This window comes from Phocoena sinus, chromosome 17 (assembly GCF_008692025.1).
Source record: "Phocoena sinus isolate mPhoSin1 chromosome 17, mPhoSin1.pri, whole genome shotgun sequence".
Lineage (NCBI taxonomy): Eukaryota > Metazoa > Chordata > Mammalia > Artiodactyla > Phocoenidae > Phocoena > Phocoena sinus.
The window spans coordinates 58646576-58665907 of record NC_045779.1 but is presented as its reverse complement, the minus strand read 5'-3'; the positions used below and the strand labels follow the sequence as shown (position 1 = coordinate 58665907).

The window sequence follows — 19332 nt, the reverse complement described above, 5'->3', positions numbered from 1 at the left end:
GCTGAACACACAGTGTCTCTGAGGTGTACCTACACATAAAAGCCACTCTCCTAGCTATAAAATGTGTAGCAGGATGGACAGGGCATAGATCCCCCCTTAAAACTTGTGCAGCCTGGTAGAGAGCAGTGATGGTTAAACATGTATGACAGATTGTGTTAGTTTGGTGTAAGTGCTGCAGCCACAAAGAGAAGCCTGGGGAGCAGAAAGCTCTCAGGGAGAGGTAGGAGATACATGCACATAGAAATGACTACCCCAGCTGCATATTAAATGGAGAGACTCAGAGACATTCCCTAAAAAGCCTTTTCATAGATCATTTGTAGTCCCTGGCGTGGTGCGCCTTAGAAGTGCTTGGCGGATGATGTCTCTCAGCCTTGCTGCAAGGCTGTAGCTCCTTCTCTGTAGTACTTGGTTGTCCATGGGCAGGATCAAGGATGTGTGGGAATCTGAGGAGAAAAAACAGCAAAGACTACTGTAGGAACACCCTAAGCAACTGATAAGCTGCTACCAAACCTTAGAAGCGAGCTCTAACTCTCGTGCATTTAAGGTCCTTAAAGCTGATTCCCAGTAAGTGCTGTTTGTAGCCGACACCTCTGAAGGGCCTTTCAATTTAGGGGTTGGTGATTTTTAGTAGATCTGTGTGCTAGAAGCTGAAGGCTATGAAGAATAAAGCCTAACCCAAGTGGGTTATTTTGATCAAATGGCATCTTATTGTTATCCGGTTATAGTTATTATGTGTTCACTTTGTGTTACAGATTCCTTCTACAATCAGGTCTATTCATCAGGATAAAATCCTAGCACTTAGACAGCAGACACAATTCTTGTGGGAGGCTTATTTTTCTTCAGTTGAGAAGATTGTATTAACTACACTAGAGGTAAGTGAGACCACTTGGTTCTTGGTCTTGAATAATGGTCCTTTATATGTTTCCCTCAGCCTTCTCTTTTGCTATTAGTGATGTGTAATTGGTCAAATGGGGCGAAACCGAACCTTCTGTACTTGAATGTGTCAGTTAACCCCTTTTTACCTGCTCTGCCGTGCCCAAGCAAAGACCTCCATTCTTGACAAACTCCAATGAGGAAAGCTGACATAGGAGAAATTACACTCCTTGACACAGAGATGGGCTCTGTCTTACAGCATTTCAGAGACAGGTAGCTAATGACTGTCCTCCTGTCATTCACACTCAAGGGCATCCTTTGAAAGCATATTTCTGGAGCCCACTTAGGAAACAGATAGTGACCAAGTAGGGGAAAATCTTCTCCCATTCTAAAAATATGAATAGTTTACTGGGTACTGTAGTCCAATGGCATTAGGATACAGCCAAATTTATTCTCAAAACATATGCAACCCAGCTAGCATCATTGCTGCAAGGATGTGTTAAGAAGAAAATCAGGATTACACCCATCTGGTACAGAAAGTGTTAAACTTTATGAGATCAGAAACTATTCTAGACAGATGGGTGCCCATCTTCGAGTTGCCTTTTTTAAGGCAGGAGGAAAAAAGGAAAGGGAAGCATGGAGATGATTAAAACCTTTGGAAGTAGAGCAGATAGTGATGGCCTGAGGCTACACCAAAGTAGCACAAAGAGCTGAGAAAAGATTTCTGGATCTGCACACTCATGAATTACAGGAAGGAGAGCAGAGGTCCTCAGGTGACGCACAGCATCAAGGTGATTCTGAGGTGTCCACCACGAGAAGTAGGGGCATTTGTGGCCTCACTTTTGAAATATTTTCTTTGGAAAAGTTATTACTGCTCCAAAAGCTTATGTAATTGGGAGTATACACTATGCTAAGTCTGAAAAATACCAAGAAAACTGAAGTCATCCTCTTTTGTGCCGTTGCTGTTGTCTTGCCATCCTGGGCCTCCTGCTTTTGCGGGGCCAGGCTCTATCCCAGTGTCCTCTTGTAAATGGGTTGTGTCGTTTTCATCCTGGAACTAAGTGAAAAGGGCTATTTAGGACCCAGGTTTCCCCATGAAAGGGGATAGGGTAGAATGCCTTCCAAGGGCTTCCTTATTACAAGCAAATTTCTCTTATTCCTCCAGAAGCACTCACCTCAATGAAAATTGATTGGGTTTTTACTTCTGTACATAGCAGCAGATTTGAATATGTAATAAATTCGAACCTTTTCTTTGATCCTGTCTTCCGTCTAAGACCCTTCCTAGGCCCTTCTTAAGGAAAGTTGAATGTCACTTGTTTTGGGTTTTGTTTGTTTGTTTGTTTGCTTTTTGGAATGAGTGCTTTTTATCAAAGAAGTGCATATTCCTTTTAGAAAATCATAGAAAATACTTATAGCACAAAAATAAAATAAGCTACCCATACAAATCACTATTGACATATATACACACACATAAACATATTCATTTTTTTCTATGCAAATGCATAAATATGTTGTCATTTTTAATTTAAAGAGGAGTCTTTCTATACTTAGTTTATAACCTGTTTTTTCTGCTTAATAATTATTCCTAGTATCTCATTAGATTTTTCTACAGTTATTTTAGTGGCTATATAATATTCCATTCATGATGTCACTTAATTCCGTTAATTAATCCCCAGTTTGAGGCTATTAAAATTGTTTCTGGTTTTCAATTATTATATACATCATTGAAGCTAATAGCCTCAGTGCCAAATTGTTGTGCAGACTCAAGATTACTTCCTTAGGATAAATTCCTTGAATTCAAAGTCCTGGCTCAAACAATAGGCCAAATGCTGAGATTTCGAATATGAACTGTCAGTTTTCCTGCAATAGAATTCAACTAATTTATATTCCCTCCAGCTTATATGAGAGAACCTATTTTAATTATATTATTTTTTTCACTTTCGCCATATTGGACATTATATCCTTAAAAATGACAAGTCATTATTTTCTTAAGATCTTAGTAAGAATGAATATTTCTTGTATGTTTCTCGCTCAGGCAGCTCACAAAGAAAGAAATAGACATGGCCACAATGTTGTCCCACTTTTCTCATTAATTGTTAAGAGCTCATTAGATTTAAAAAGATTAACCTTTGATTCTTTTGTAGCAAATATTTCTCCCCAATTTGTGGTATGCTTTCTGTTTTGTTTATCATGGGGCAATCTTTTCATCTCCGGCTTTTCCATTTGCTACTGTTTAGAAAGGACTTTTTGACCCATAATTTTATTTATGTGCAACACACGTACACATTAGTATTTTCTAGTACTTTCATGGTTAATTTTTTACATTTAACTATTTAATCCAATTTACTTTTATATATGGTCTGTGTTGAAAAAGCTAAACTTTTTTTTTTTTTGACAAATTTTTCTGCAGTTGCTCCAATACATTTCCTTTTTTTTTTTTTGCCATACCACACAGCTTATGGGATCTTAGTTCCCGGACCAGGGATTGAATCCAGGCCCTCGGCAGTGAGAGCACAGGGTCCTAACCACTGGACTGCCAGGGAATTCCCCTGATACATTTCTTAAGTTATTCTTTCCTCAGTGTTTTCACATGCCACTTTTATGCATCTTTGGCTATACATCCAGACCACATGTTTTCATTTTTTCACCCTATATTCCATCCCTTAGTGAACCTCTATTTATTTAACCAATCTGCTCTTGTTGACTGTTAATGTTGTTTCTAATTATTTCTTTTTTAGAGATAGAGATACCTTTATCCAACCATGCCCTTCTACATGTATCTTAGACTATGTCTTTATTTCTTTAGATGGGGTCCTTGAAATGAGATTACTCAACCCAAGAGTCCAGGCATGACTAAGACTCATGATAGGTATTCCCAAATTACTCTTCAAAGAGGTTGAATCAATCTAGATTCTCACAGGCCATCTGGGGGACACCCTCTCTTACTGTATCCTTGTCAGCCTTCAGAATCATAATTAAAACACACACACAGCTTTGTTAATTCACCAGATGAAAGATGGTATCTCATTAATTACATTTCTTTTGAGTATGGTTTATTGCATAGCTCTGGTCTCTTGCCTATTACGTTAGCAGAACTCAATTATCTTATAATAACTGTTGGATGTGTTATAGTCACCAGCGTAGGATCTTAAGTCAAGCTGTTTTCATCTCTGTGACTGGAAAGCCGCCTTCGCCTTCTGTTTGAGCCATGCAGTTCTTTAGAGACACAGTTTTTTTGTTTTTTTGTTTTTTTTCTTAATAGATCTTTATTGGAGTATAATTGCTTCACAATACTGTGTTAGTTTCTGTTGTCCAACAAAGTGAATCAGCCATATGCATACATATATCCCCATATCCCCTCCCTCTTGAGCCTCCCTCCCACCCTTCCTATCTCACCCCGCTAGGTCATCGCAAAGCACCAAGCTGATCTCCCCGTGCTATGTGGCTGCTTCCCACTAGCTATCTATTTTACATTTGGTAGTATATATAAGTCCATGCCATTCTCTCACTTCATCCCAGCTTACCCTTCCCCCTCCCTGTGTCCTCAAGTCCATTCTCTACATCTGTGTCTTTATTCCTCTCCTGCCCCTAGATTCTTCATAACCTTTTTTTTTTTCAGATTCCATATATACGTGTTAGCATACAGTATTTGTTTTTCTCCTTCTGACTTACTTCACTCTGTATGACAGACTCTAGGTCCATCCACCTCACTACAAATAACTCAATTTCGTTTCTTTTTATGGCTGAGTAATATTCCATTGTATACGTCTGCCACATCTTCTTTATCCATTCATCTGTCGACGGACACTTAGGTTGCATCCGTGTCCTGGCTATTGTAAATAGTGCTGCAGTGAACATTGTGGTACATGTCTCTCTCTATTTTTTTTTTTAATTTTTGAATTTTATTTTATTTATTTTTTTATACAACAGGTTCTTATTAGTTAACCACTGTATACATATTAGTGTATATATGTCAATCCCACTCTCACAATTTATCCCACCACACCCCTCCGCCACTTTCCCACCTTGGTGTCCATACGTTTGTTCTCTACATCTGTGTCTCTATTTCTGCCCTGCAAACTGGTTCATCTGTACCACTTTTCTAGGTTCCACATATATGCGTTAATATACGATATTTGTTTTTTTCTTTCTGACTTACTTCACTCTGTATGACAGTCTCTAGATCCATCCACGTCTCTATAAATGACCCAATTTCGTTCCTTTTTATGGCTGAGTAATATTCTATTGTATATATGTACCACATCTTCTTTATCCATTCGTCTGTCAGTGGACATTTAAGTTGCTTCCATGACCTGGCTATTGTGAATAGGGCTGCAATGAACATTGGGGTGCATGTGTCTTTTTGAATTATGGTTTTCTCTGGGTATATGCCCAGGAGTGGGATTGCTGGGTCATATGGTAATTCTATTTTTAGTTTTTTAAGGAACCTCCATACTGTTCTCCATAGTGGGTGTATCAATTTACATTCCCACCATCACTGCAGGAGGGTTCCCTTTTCTGCACACCCCCTCCAGCATTTGTTGTTTCTAGATTTTCTGATGATGCACATTCTAATTGGTGTGAGATGATACCTCATTGTAGTTTTGATTTGCATTTCTCTAATAATGAGTGATGTTGAGTAGCTTTTCATGTGCTTCTTGGCCATCTGCATGTCTTCTTTGGAGAAATGTCTATTTAGGTCTCCAGCCCATTTATGATTGGGTTGTTTGTTTTTTTTTAATATTCAGCCGCATGAGCTGCTTATATATTTTAGAGATTAATCCTTTGTCCGTTGATTCGTTTGCAAGTATTTTCTCCCATTCTGAGGGTTGTATTTTTGTCTTGTTTGTAGTTTCCTTTGCTTTGCAAAAGCTTTTAAGTTTCATTAGGTCCCATTTATTTATTTTTGTTTTTATTTTATTTACTCTAGGTGGTGGATCAAAAAAGATCTTGCTGTGATTTATGTCAAAGAGTGTTCTTCCTATATTTTCCTCTAAGAGTTTTATAGTGTCCAGTCTTACATTACGTCTCTAATCCATTTTGAGTTTATTTTTGTGTATGGTGTTAGGGAGTGTTTTAATTTCATTCTTTTACATGTAGCTGTCCAGTTTTCCCAGCAACATTTATTGAAGAGGCTGTCTTTTTTCCATTGTATATCCTTTCCTCCTTTGTCATAGATTAGTTGACCATAGGTGTGTGGGTTTATCTCTGGGCTTTCTATCCTGTTCCATTGATCTATATTTCTGTTTTTGTTCCAGTACCATATTGTCTTGATTACTGTAGCTTTGTAGTATAGTCTGAACTCAGGGAGTCTGATTCCTCCAGCTCCGTTTTTTTTCCTCAACACTGCTTTGGCTATGTGGGGTCTTTTTTGTCTCCATACAAATTTTAAGATTTTTTTGTTCTAGTTCTGTAAAAAAAATTCCATTGGTAGTTTGATAGGGATTGCATTGAATCTGTAGATTGCTTTGGGTAGTATCATCATTTTCACAATGTTGATTCTTCCAATCCAAGAAAATGGTATATCTCTCCATCTGTTTGTATCATCTTTAATTTCTTTCATCAGTGTCTTATAGTTTTCTGCATACAGGTCTTTTGTCTCCCTAGGTAGGTTATTCCTAGGTATTTTATTCTTTTTGTTGCAATGGTAAATGGGAATGTTTCCTTAATTTCTTTTTCAGATTTTTTATCATTAGTGTATAGGAATGCAAGAGATTCCTGTGCATTAATTTTACATCCTGCAACTTTACCAAATTCATTGATTAGCTCTAGTATTTTTCTGGTGGCATCTTTAGGATTCTCTGTGTATAGTATCATGTCATCTGCAAACAGTGACAGCTTTACTTCTTCTTTTCCGATTTGGATTCCTTTTATTTCCTTTTCTTCTCTGATTGCTGTGGCTAAAACTTCCAAAACTATGTTGAATAATAGTGGCGAGAGTGGTCATCCTTGTCTTGTTCCTGATGTTAGCAGAAATGTTTTCAGTTTTTCACCATTCTGTATGATGCTTGCTGTGGGTTTGTCATATATGGCCTTTATTATGTTGAGGTAGGTTCCCTATATGCCCGTTTTCTGGAGAGTTTTTATCATAAATGGGTGGTGAATTATGTCAGAAGCTTTCTCTGCATCTATTGAGATGATCATATGGTTTTTATACCTTAATTTATTAATGTGTATCACATTGATTGATTTGTGTATATTGAAGAATCCTTGGAATAAATCCCACTTGATCATGGTGTATGATCCTTTTACTGTGTTGTTGGATTCTGTTTGCTGGTATTTTGTTCAGGATTTTTGCATCTATGTTAATCAGTGATATTGGTCTGTAATTTTCTTTTTTTGTTATATCTTTTTCTGGTTTTGGTATCAGGATGATGGTGGCTTCGTAGAATGAATTTGGGAGTGTTTCTCCCTCTGCAATTTTTTGGAAGAGTTTGAGAAGGATTGGTGTTAGCTCTTCTCTAAATGTTTGATAGAATTTTCCTGTGAAACCATCTGGTCCTGGACTTTTGTTTGTTGGAAGATTTTAAATTACGGTTTCAATTTCATTACTTGTGATAGTTCTGTTTATATTTTCTGATTCTTCCTGGTTCAGTCTTGGAAAATCGTACGTTTCTAAGAATTTGTCCATTTCTTCCTGGTTGTCCATTTTATTGGCATATAGTTGTTTGTAGTCTCTTATAATCCTTTGTATTTATGTGGTGTCAGTTGCAGTTTCTCCTTTTTCATATCTAACTTTATTGATTTGCATCCTCTCTCTTTTTTTCTTGGTGAGTCTGGCTAAGGGTTTATCAATATTTTTTATCTTCTCAAAGAACCAGCTTTTAGTTTTATTGATTTTTGCTATTGTTTTCTTCATTTCTATTTCATTTATTTCTGCTCTGAGCTTTATAATTTCTTTCTTTATACTGACTTTGGGTTTTCTTTGTTCTTCTTTCTCTAGTTGCTTTAAGTGTAGGATTAGATTGTTTATTTGAGATTTTTTTTGTTTCTTGAGGTGAGATTGAATTGTTATAAACTTCCCTCTTAGAACTGCTTTTGCTGCGTCCCATAGGTTTGGGTCGTCGTATTTTCATTTGTTTCTAGGTATTTTTTAATTTCTTCTTTGATTTCTTCAGTGATCTCTTGATTATTTAGTAGTGCACTGTTTAGCCTCCACGTATTTGTGTTTTTTACAGTTTTTTTTTCCTGTAATTGATTTCCAGTCTCATAGTGTTGTGGTCAGAGAAGATGCTTGATATGATTTCAATTTTCTTAAATTTTCCAAGGCTTGATGTGTGACCCAAGATGTGATGTATCCTGGAGAATGTTCCGTGTGCATTTGAGAAGAAAGTGTATTCTGCCACTTTGGGGTGGAAATTCTGTAAATATCAGTTAAATCTATCTGTTCTATTATGTCACTTAAAGTATGTGTTTCCGTATTTATTTTCTGTTTGGATGATCTGTCTATTGGTGTAAGTGGGGTGTTAAAGTCCCCTACTATTACTGTTACTGTTGATTTCTCCTTTCATGGTTGTTAGCATTTGCCTTATGTATTGAGGTGCTCCTATGTTGGGTGCATAAACATTTATAATTGTTATATCTTCTTCTTGGATTGATCCCTTGATCACTGTGTAGTGTCCCTCCTTATCACTTGTAACAATCTTTATTTTAAAGTCTATTTTATCTGATACGAGAATTGCTACTCCAGCTTTCTTTTGGTTTCCATTTACATGGAATATCTTTTTCCATCCCTTCACTTTCAGTCTGTATGTGTCCCTAGGTCTGAAGTGGGTCTCTTGTAGACAGCATATATATGGGTCTTGTTTTTGTATCCATTCAGTATGTGTCTTTTGGTTAGGGCATTTAATCTATTTGCATTCAAGATTATTATCGATATGTATGTTCCTATTACCATTTTCTTAATTGTTTTGGGTTTGTTTTTGTGGGTCTTCTTCTCTTGTGTTTCCCACGTAGAGAAGTGTCTTTAGCATTTGTTGTAAAGCTGGTTTAGTGGTGCTGAATTCTCTTAGCTTTTGCTTGTCTGAAAAGCTTTTAAGTTCTCTGTCGAGTCTGAATGAGATCCTTGCTGGGTAGAGTAATCTTGGTTGTAGTTTCTTCCCCTTCATCACTTTAAGTATATCCTGCCACTCCCTTCTGGCCTGCCAAGTTTCTGCTGAAAAATCAGCTGATAACCTTATGGGGATTCCTTTGTATGTTATTTTTTGTTTTTCCCTTGCTGCTTTTAATATTTTTTCTTTAAATTTAATTTTTGTTAGTTTGATTAATATGTGTCTTGGTGTATTTTTCCTAGGGTTATCCTGTATGGGACTCTCTGTGCTTCCTGGACTTGGGTGACTATTTCCTTTCCCATGTTAGGGAAGTTTTTGACTATAATCTCTTCAAATATTTTCTCAGACCCTTTCTTTTTCTCTTCTTCTGGGGCCCCTATAATTTGAAAGTTGGTGCTTTTAGCATTGTCCCAGATGTCTCTGAGATTTTCTTCAATTCTTTTCATTCTTTTTTCTTTATTCTGTTCCTTGGCAGTTATTTCCACCATTTTATCTTCCAGCTCACTTACTTGTTCTGCCGCAGTTATTCTGTTATTGTTTCCTTCTAGTGTATTTTTCATTTCAGTTATGGTGTTGTTCATCTCTGTTTGTTTGTTCTTTAGTTCTTCTAGATCTTTGTTAAACATTTCTTGTATTTTCTCAATCCATGCCTCCATTCTATTTCCGAGATCCTTATCATCTTTACTATCATTACTCTGGAGTCTTTTTCAGGTAGATTGCCTATTTCCTCTTCATTTATTTGGTCTTGTAGGTTTTTACCTTGCTCCTTCATCTGTGACATAATTTTTTGCCCTCCCTCTCTCTCTCTTTATTTTTTGAGTGGGATTGTGTTCCTGTCTTATTGGTTGTTTGGCCTGTGGATTCCAACACTGGAGTTTGTAGGCTATTGGGTAGAGCTGGGTCTTGGTGCTGAGATGAGGACCTCTGTGAGACCTCAGTCCGATGAATACTCCCTGGGGTCTGAGGTTCTCTGTTAGTCCAGTGGTTCGGACTCAGAGCTCCCACCGCAGGAGCTTCGGCCCAATCCCCTTCTTGTGAACCAAGATCCCACAAGCCATGTGGGGTGGCAAAAAAAAAAAAAAAGAGAGAGAACATAACAAAGTAAAAAATAAGATTAGACTAGGAAACTAACAGATATGTTAGAAAGAATATGAAAATAAAAATATAGGTGAATCAACAACCGGCAGGTACAGCAGTACCATAATAGTGAAAAAGAAGAGGAGGGGGAAAAAAAGTCCGGGGAGGCCTTGGCTGTGCAGGGTGGGGCCTAAGCAACGGTGAGGTTTGGGCAGTGGGCGGGGCCAATGCTCAGGACCCACAGGGCTGGAAAAGGCCCTGGGGCCTGTGGGAAGTCGGGCTTAGGCTGAAGGAACAGAAGGGACCCAGCTATGCCCCCCACTCTGGTCTCAGAGGATGGGGGACCTCACCTGGGAGCCCAGCAGGCTTCCTGAGCTTGAGTGGTTGGGGCAAATGCCCTCCTCTCCTCATCCTGCTTCCTCCGGTCCCAGAGAGCCCCTCCGGCCTACCTCTCCTGATCTCCCCTGGCCTCCCTCCTATGCCCCCAGGACCAATGTGGCTGGATGGAGGGGGGAACTTGGAGGGCAGGGGACCAGCCTGGGAGCTCAGCAGGCTCCCCAGGCCCGAGTGGGCAGGGCAAACGCCCTCCTATGCCCCCAAGGACCCATGCGGCCTGGAGCACAGTTGTTTTTAGAAAACTCTAACCATGTACTTCATTCAAATTTATTGCAACTGACAAAAACTCCTCATATAGTTCCAAAATTGGATTTTAACAATTTGACCTCTCAACTGAATTGCATGAGAGATACCATTCAGTTTCCCTTTTTAATCCAGAGCTTAGATTACCCCAGGATCCAATGTAAACAGAAAAGCAGAGAAAAATACCAGAAAATGCCATCCACATACCCAGATAAACAGCCAATATGTTCATAAGAACGATTTAACTATCACAAATCAAAAATTCCTACTTGAGATAATATGTCCTTCAGTTCCTGCTGGAGTGCCTATGGTCAGGGTAATGCAGCATTACCCTTGGACAGCGTACATTTGAAGATCCCTTGCTTTGGGGATGCTCTACCCGGAAACTCTTTCTCCTTACGTGCTGTATTCTGAGTCACGGGAAGGGAATTACTTGCTCTTTGGTGATTATGAGCCTTAGAGCTGTAGGTAGTGCTTAGATACCGTTGGAAACAGGACACCTCATCTTTCTTTCCAACGCCAGGGTCAAGTTGTTAGTACATTCAACCGTGCTGCACTCTCTCCTGCTTGGGATTTGCCTAGTATTTCTAGTCTGCTTGAAACTTCCTAATTCTGCACCTTGGAATTAAGGGGCTCTTTAGTAAGAGCTAGGCTCTTTGGAGCTCATTTTTGGGTGCAAATTGAGAAGTAATGATAGAGACAATGATCAAATACTGCAAAGACAGTGTTCTTGGATTCCATTATTTGTCGGAATACTGCACAACAGTAACCTGGCACTAAGGATTGAACCTTAGGAGCTCGGTCAGAATCAGGCTGAGGAAAAGAACATGGCATGCGATGGTAATGACATACGAAAACAGCTCACAGTAGCTTGGAAACACAATTGTAAGTGCTGTTTTATGAAGGGTTCTCTGTTTCTCTCTTCACTTGTCTAACCATATGCACATTCAGACCATAGTATTATTGATGCCGTTGTGTAAGGAAAGTCTAAAATCAGTGAGAGAATAGAAATAGGAGATTTTGCTTTGGTTTGGAATGAGGTGGCATATGGTGGCACTGCGTGTATTAGGCAACATTGTATTAGTCAAAAGACAGAGTCAGGGCTTCCCTGGTGGCGCAGTGGTTGAGAGTCCGCCTGCCGATGCAGGGGACACGGGTTCATGCCCCGATCCGGGAGGATCCCACATGCCGTGGAGCGGCTGGGCCCGTGAGCCATGGCCGCTGAGCCTGCACGTCCGGAGCCTGTGCTCCGCAGCGGGAGAGGCCACAACAGTGAGAGGCCCGCGTACTGCAAAAAAAAAAAAAAAAAAAAGAGACAGAGTCAAGGCCACCTAGAATGACTGGAACCTATAATCAATTGTCCATTATTTTAAAAATAGATGGCACATAAAAATGAAAAATAAGGAGCCTGTCATTCTTCCCTTTGAATTCATGTTAATAAGAAATATCATCCTTATTGAGGGTGCCATTTGGGGCTGTAAGGAAAAAACTTTTGTGTAAACTTTTTGTGCCTGTGTTTGCGTGTATGTATGTGTTGATTTTCTTTATAGTGTCCAACGTTTCAATATGGTGTCTTCATTCACAGCGTTTGAGAGTGAGTACTAAGGGCCCTGAAAGGCTCCTAGGAGCTGTCCATTGTAGCAATAGGGAGAATTGGACATTAGGAGAGGGACAAAATGACCTTTCTGTTTGGTGAAATGAGATCCATACTCTGTCAGTCTTTTGGTAAGGCAGGTTGATATCAACATTTCAGAAAGACATTTGGTAATACGTATGAACAGCCTTTAAAGTGTTCATACCCTTTGACAAAATCCTAAAGCATCAGTCCTAAACGTGGAAAGTTTTAACTTATAAATATGTTCATTGCTTTGCATGGAAATAATTGCACTATTGTTGGACATTTAGGATAAGTAAACCATGAATGCTATGAATAATATGGAAAGATCTATAATATATAATATCTGTGATAGTATAGCTGTGTAAAAATAGAAATGGAAAAATCCATGCCTAGAAAATGAACACAGGAATGAGATTTCTAAAAAAAATCAAGTCTTAAGTATGAAGATTTAGGCAACTTTTCCTAACAGATTCTGAAACGTTGTTATAATTAATGTGATAATTTACTGCTTGTTACATATGAGGATAGTAAGTCATAAAGGTGGCAAATTGCTTGACCTGAGTTAAATTCCACATTTGCTATTGCTCTTATACCTTTGCTGATATCACCCTGTTTGAAGAGAATATAAAATGCTTTTTGAAACTTCCGAGGAATACTATAACTTATATCCTTGACTTCAAAAAGATGACAATGTTGTGATACTGAATCAAAAAGAGTCAGTGACATTGAGAATCACACCACCCAGAGACCCAAAGTGAATAGGGACCCAATTTGTGACATCTCTGACTTCCATGTCACTTGTATGTAAGTCGGATTTATGACACCATCCATTGTCAATGTTTTCTGTGTCTTGATATCCAAACTTATTTAAGCAGCCACATGCTAGAAGGGACATGAATTTGGAAAGCAAAAAAAGGGAGGTTCTAAATGGAAACCTATAAAGGAAAATAAGTAGACAGTAGAATTGGAAGGTACAAATAATTAAAAACTGGAATAAATGGTGTACAAAGTGAAGTTGCTAGCCATGTAAAAACCCTGCACAACCATGACGATTTTCTTACAATTAATGCCTAGACAATAGCATTTTAACACATCTCTGTTGAACCACAAAGCACAAACATTAACGCTTGAGCAAGGTTCCTAAAATCTTCCCCAAATTAGAAACCTCTGCCAATCCATATAAAATGAGCAGTTTTGATCTGGGGAAAAGAGAAAATGCAGAAATCATTGAACAGAGATATTTGAGTTCTTCTAAATTTCCTCCTTGCTTCCTTCTCTCTCATTAAGAAATATAAACACAATCAGGTTTGCAAAGATAAATGCAGCTGATTTTATTACTTGTGTAGTCACCATGTGGGATGAGATGAGGGTGGTAATAACCTTAGCAAATAATACAACTCCATTTAAAATGGTCTGTACTTAAAATCACATTGCATTAAATGGGGACCTGGAAAATGATGATTTAGGTCTTAAATCTCTAAAGATATATGCCAGGCTTTTTTTCTTTTTAAAGTACAAAAAAACTGCTGAAAACATGAAATTCTGTATCAAGTTAATTATTTGCCAACTCATATCTTAATGAGTGGATGGTATAATTACAAGAGTTTGAAAGTCCACTGTAAAGTGGACTAATCGCATTCATCTGACAAATGATTCGGGATGGGAGAATGTTTGACTCTAAATGTAGAATTTAATGATCTGCAAGGTCTTCAAGTCCAAAGAAACTAATGAACTAGCTTGGCTATCATTATTCTCCATATGCCATGGTTCTTGTCCTGTTATGTAGGATGTTTTGAGCAATTGTTAAGTCACTACTTTTTGAGATGAAAAGTAGAAAAACTTCAGCTAACTAGTACCCCAAAGTCCTATACTTGAATTTGAAAGGACAATGAGATATGTCAAGCAAATAAATCTGCCTCCTGAATTAAAGGAACAGATCAAAACCTCAGCTGCTTCGGGATTCCATATGCTCCCAGCTCAGTCTCTATATGGACATCGCTGTGCCCTGAGAACAGATCTTCCTGTTGTGGATCTGGAAGCACTGCTAGATCTCAGCCATCAGGGAAACTCTTCTACACACTCTAATTTGACATGGGTGTGGACTTATTATTATAGAAAGACAAGATAGAATTTATGGTGAAACTGCAGTTTAATTAGGAAATTGGATTGGCCATTATTCATCTCTCTCTCTCTCTCTCTCTCTCTCTCTCTCTCTCTCTGTCTGTCTCTCTCACTCTTTTCCATTGCTCTGTCACTCTGTGTCAGAGAATCAGTGAAGAATCAGGTTGGGGGTGGGGGAGGAGACTCACTACTTTGAGTGCCATCAGCCCTCAAATTTTGATTGACTGTGTTCCTCGTCTGATACCGTCAGTCTCCTCTCACCATGTGCCATGTTTTCATTTTCTAGATTATTCAGGACAGAATATTCAAGCACATATCCCGTAACAGTTTAATATGGAACAAACATCCTGGAGGATTGTTCGTCCTACCACAGTATTCATCTTATCTGGGAGATTTCCCTTACTACTATGCTAATTTAGGTAAGTGAGTGCCTTCCAGGGAGTTATTCTGGTGTACCTGCCAGGTGTCATTCAGAACTAAAGTCCCTTGATTTTTCGATTCCACTGCGGTGTCTTTGCAACATCCTGTGTTGGAGACTGCTTTCTAGAGCCCTGTCCTAAACGGTGTATCAAGGTCAAGAATTATAAATCCAGCAGAGCATTGCAAAGTGAGAAACTCCTTTCTTACCTGAGCCGCTGTACTTTACATTTAGCAGAGTCATTTCTTTTTGAGAAATAGGCTTCCCAAATTACAGATCATTTTGAACATGACAATGGGTTCACTATAATTTTAAGTCTCATCTTATATAAAATGGAGTTAGGAGAGCTCTCCCTACTTTTTGTTTTTCTCCACAATCCCAACTTCTCTGTCTCAGACCAAAGAAAATCCAAACTAATAAACGGAAAGGAAAAAGATTTAAGAATATATGATAGGGGAGAAACTTATTCACTTCATTCAACGTTTATTGTGCTCATCTTCTTTGCCATGTTAATGCAATGCTAGGTGGTAGAAATAAAAAGTCAAAGGAGATAGATACAAGCTCTGTTCTCAAGCAGCTTTTAGTCTAGTCATAACGGGGAGAAGGGAACCGGCAGAGGGACGAAGCTTTACAAAAGGCTGTAACCGCCATAGACGTATACGTCTTTGGAGCCCCGTTCGCTCTAGTGTTAGTAACATCTTGGACACTTCTCCTCATTCATAGTTCCAAATTTGAGAAACCCTGGGATAATAAAGCATCTTTCAAGTCGATATGGCAAAAAGACTCCAGATTTTTGTGTGGAGTTAGCAGAGTTAGCACATTAGAAGTATGTAATTGATGCTTCTTAAACTGTTAGAGGAAAGTCTTAAAGCACTGACTTGTCCTCACTGTTAAAAAAGGGAACCCCCTCCATCATATTTATTCTTCTTACTTGGCAAAGCCTTGAATGTGTATCTAGATAGTGGGAAAGCTAGCTTCTTTCTAACATGCAATTAAAGTACTAGTCGGATGGTATAATTTGCCCTGCAAAACGTTCGTATAATCCTTTGAGATATATATAGTCTGATTCTTGCCTTTATCCAGTCACTACCAAAGCTTAAGTTGAATGTCCCTGCACTGTCTTGTTCATATTTGAACTACTAAAATGTGAAATTAGTGGCTCTAAACTAATGAAGTTTTAGGAGCCTTTTTTTTTTTTTTTTTGTGGTACGCGGGCCTCTCACTGTTGTGGCGTCTCCCGTTGCGGAGCACAGGCTCTGGACGCGCAGGCTCAGCGGCCATGGCTCACGGGCCCAGCCGCTCCGTGGCATGTGGGATCTTCCCGGACCGGGGCACGAACCCACGTCCCCTGCATCGGCAGGCGGACTCCCAACCACTGCGCCACCAGGGAAGCCCTCAAGGAGCCTTTTTAACCTGTCTCCAATTTCTTAGTGGGTTCTCATGGAAAAACTCATTTTGCGGGAGAAGCCATCTCACTGCTTTCTCTTTGGTGGAAGTTGTTATTTTGTACATTTATAGTACCTTTCCACCTCGGGCCTTAGAGCGCACAGTTGGCAGAGGTCTGGACCACATACTTTTCCTCTCAGCTGTGTCACTGGTACACAAAGAAGAGATTCTTGGGAGTAGAGCAGCTTCTACTCTGAAATAGTGATGATGGTGATTATGATAGCGGTAAGCTCATGCTGAGTACTTGCTGTCTGCAGGTCCTGTTCTAAGTGCTCTGTCTGCATTAACTCATTTAATTTAATTCTCATAACAACTCCGTAACTTTGATACTGTGGCTATCAGCCCCATTTCACAGCTGTGGAAGCACAGAGGGTTAAGTAATTTTTCCAAGATCCCACCACCACTCTGGTGGAACTGAGCTTCAGACATAGACACTCGTGCTCTGGATGTTGTTCTTTTAACCTTTACCACTTGCTGGTTATTATCTGAAATAGTATCAAACAGGCAAAAACCCCTTAACTACATAATTAAGAGTAAGACACATGCACATATCCTGGAAGAGAGAGCACATTTACAAAAATCCATCCTAAGACGGAAGTGACTGGAGTTAGATCCTTTCTTGGGTAGAGAGTGGTGAGTAGTGGTGTGTGTGCATAATTAGACTTTGGGTGCCTAGAAAACAGAAGGGAGATCAAAGATGCCTCCCCGAGGGAGGAAGGAAATGACTGTCAAAGGAAGAATCTGGAAATGGGCATTGAACCGCCAATCATCCAGGTCCCTAGACTCGGGCAGCATAGCCCTTAACTAGCAGCTTTTCACCTTGTTTTTGTTCTGTCAGGACACGAGAGGCACAGGGAAAATACACTAGAAGGGAACATTAGCTCCAGGGCGAGGCAGAGCAGAGAGGACTAATTTTCTAAGTCTTGTTTTTCAGTGCTTCATTAGGCCTCCCTGCCCTTTCTGTTTCAGGTTTAAAGCCCCCCTCCAAATTCACTGCAGTCATCCACGCGGTGACCCCCCTGGTCTCTCAGTCCCAGCCAGTGTTGAAACTCCTCGTGGCTGCCGCCAAATCCCAGTACTGTGCTCAGGTGAGTGGCCGTGTTGACCACGGCGCCTGCGCCCTCCTTCTCAGTGGACCAGAGCCCCCCAGCCTTCCCTGTGCCTTCTCGGCTACATGCTGTGCTCCCCACGTCGGGCCCCGTTGCTCCCCTTTCCTTTGTCACACCTCGTTGCGCCCTTTTCATCAGCTTAGAGGTTCTTGGAAGTGAAATCTGGTCCAGGTAAGGGGTGGGTTACAAAGAGATCTTGGCCCTGGGGTAGAGTTAAATATTGGGTTGGCCCAAAAGTTCATTCGGGTTCTTCTAACATCTTTCGGAAAGACCTGAGCGAACTTTTTGGCCAGCCTGATATATACCAATACACTCTTTAAAGAATACATAGGCACATTCTCTCATTCTTACGTGTCAGAGTGATAAAGGAACATCAGAAAGGCCACTGAGAGGACCCAGAAAACTCACATTCCACAGCAGAAACCAATTTGTTGGTGTCAGGAGGCTTCAACTTTTCTTTCACGGCCACCGTGACTAATTATGAAATTGGGAAAGGAAGATGATACCTATGGTAATCATGTTTTCCAAATTAGTATCGCTCTCCTACTCTTAACGGTGGTTTTTCTGAATTGTAAATTACACAAGAAGGTTTACACACGACAAAAGAATGGAATCACGTGGAAGTATGCATTTCGGAGCTAAACGTTTTTATTGGAAATAACAGGATCACAGGAAATCAGCAACCATCCTGGAGAATCCGGAACATGAGCTCACGCCAGTCCTATCTTGAATTCTCTCCTTTCTCCCATGTTGCCTGGTGTAGCGTGAATGCATCGCAGACATTCAGTGTGCGTTTTTATTCAATGGGATCAGCGTTGTTATCTTACTCGTCATCATAAGACATCAGAATTCAGAAAAACACTTTGTTAAAAACCAGCAACCCTGAAATGACTTCTTTCCTCCCCAGCTTTGTCCTACTGCCTTGACACAGTTTTCCTTAGGTTACTCTTTTTGTCCCCTCTCTTTGGTTGTTAGAGTGATCGGGTTCTAAGGGTTGTGTAGGAGTGGACTCACTTTTGTTTTTTTAATTTTTATTGGAGGATAGTTGATTTACAATGTTGTGTTAGTTTCGGGTGTACAGAGGGGAGTGGACTCACTTTAAATTCAGTTTTGAAGTCTGCCATCCTGCCTTGCTTATATCCCCGTTTCCTCTCTTTCTGTCTGTAAGAAGAAACTTGGGGTTGGAGGCCTATGTAAATCTAGCCTTACCAAGCCATCTCACGACCCCCTGTCCCTTTCAGATCATAGTTCTATGGAATTGTGACAAGCCTCTCCCAGCCAAACACCGCTGGCCTGCCACTGCCGTGCCTGTCATCGTGATTGAAGGAGAAAGCAAGGTAGGACCAGAGGGGACTTCACTGTGGAATCAGTGTGGAATCTTCGTGTCTTCAGTGGGGCACCATGGGTGTTGGTCTTAGCCGTCTTCCTCCTGGGAAGTGCTGGCCTGGACTGTTTTTCTAAAACCATACCTGTCTCTGAATGTCCTCTGCTTTGACAGCCATAGGCTTTTTTTTTTTAATTTTATTGAAGTATAGTTGATTTACAATGTTGTTTTAATTACTACTGTACAGCAACATGACTCAACTATACATAAATATATTCTTTTTCATATTCTTTTCCATTATGGTTTATCACAGGATATTGAATATAGTTCCCTGTGCTATACAGTAGGACCTTATTGTTTATCCATCCTATAAATAGTAGTTTGCATCTGCTAATCCCAAACTCCCGTTCCTTCCCTCCTCTACCCCCCTCCCTCTTGGCAACTACAAGTGTGTTCTCTATTTCTGTGAGTCTATTTCTGTTTTGTAGATAAGTTCATTTGTGTCATTTTTTTTAAACTTTTTAAAAGATATTTATTTTTGGTTGTGTTGGGTCTTCATTGCTGTGCGTGGGCTTTCTCTAGTTGCGGCGAGTGGGGGCTACACTTTGTTGCGATGTGCAGGCTTCTCACTGCGGTGGCTTCTCTCTTGTTGTGGA

General features: G+C 39.8%; 1 protein-coding gene across 1 annotated transcript in view; it reads left to right on the top strand.

Moving 5' to 3' along the window:
- The window catches only part of EXT1 (exostosin glycosyltransferase 1), a 300041-nt gene that overhangs the window by 262965 nt on the left and 17744 nt on the right, over nucleotides 1–19332 (top strand). The window contains 4 exon segments of the mRNA XM_032610228.1: nucleotides 753–872; nucleotides 14666–14798; nucleotides 17213–17331; nucleotides 18594–18689. Of these exon segments, the coding sequence (XP_032466119.1) occupies nucleotides 753–872; nucleotides 14666–14798; nucleotides 17213–17331; nucleotides 18594–18689 (468 nt within the window).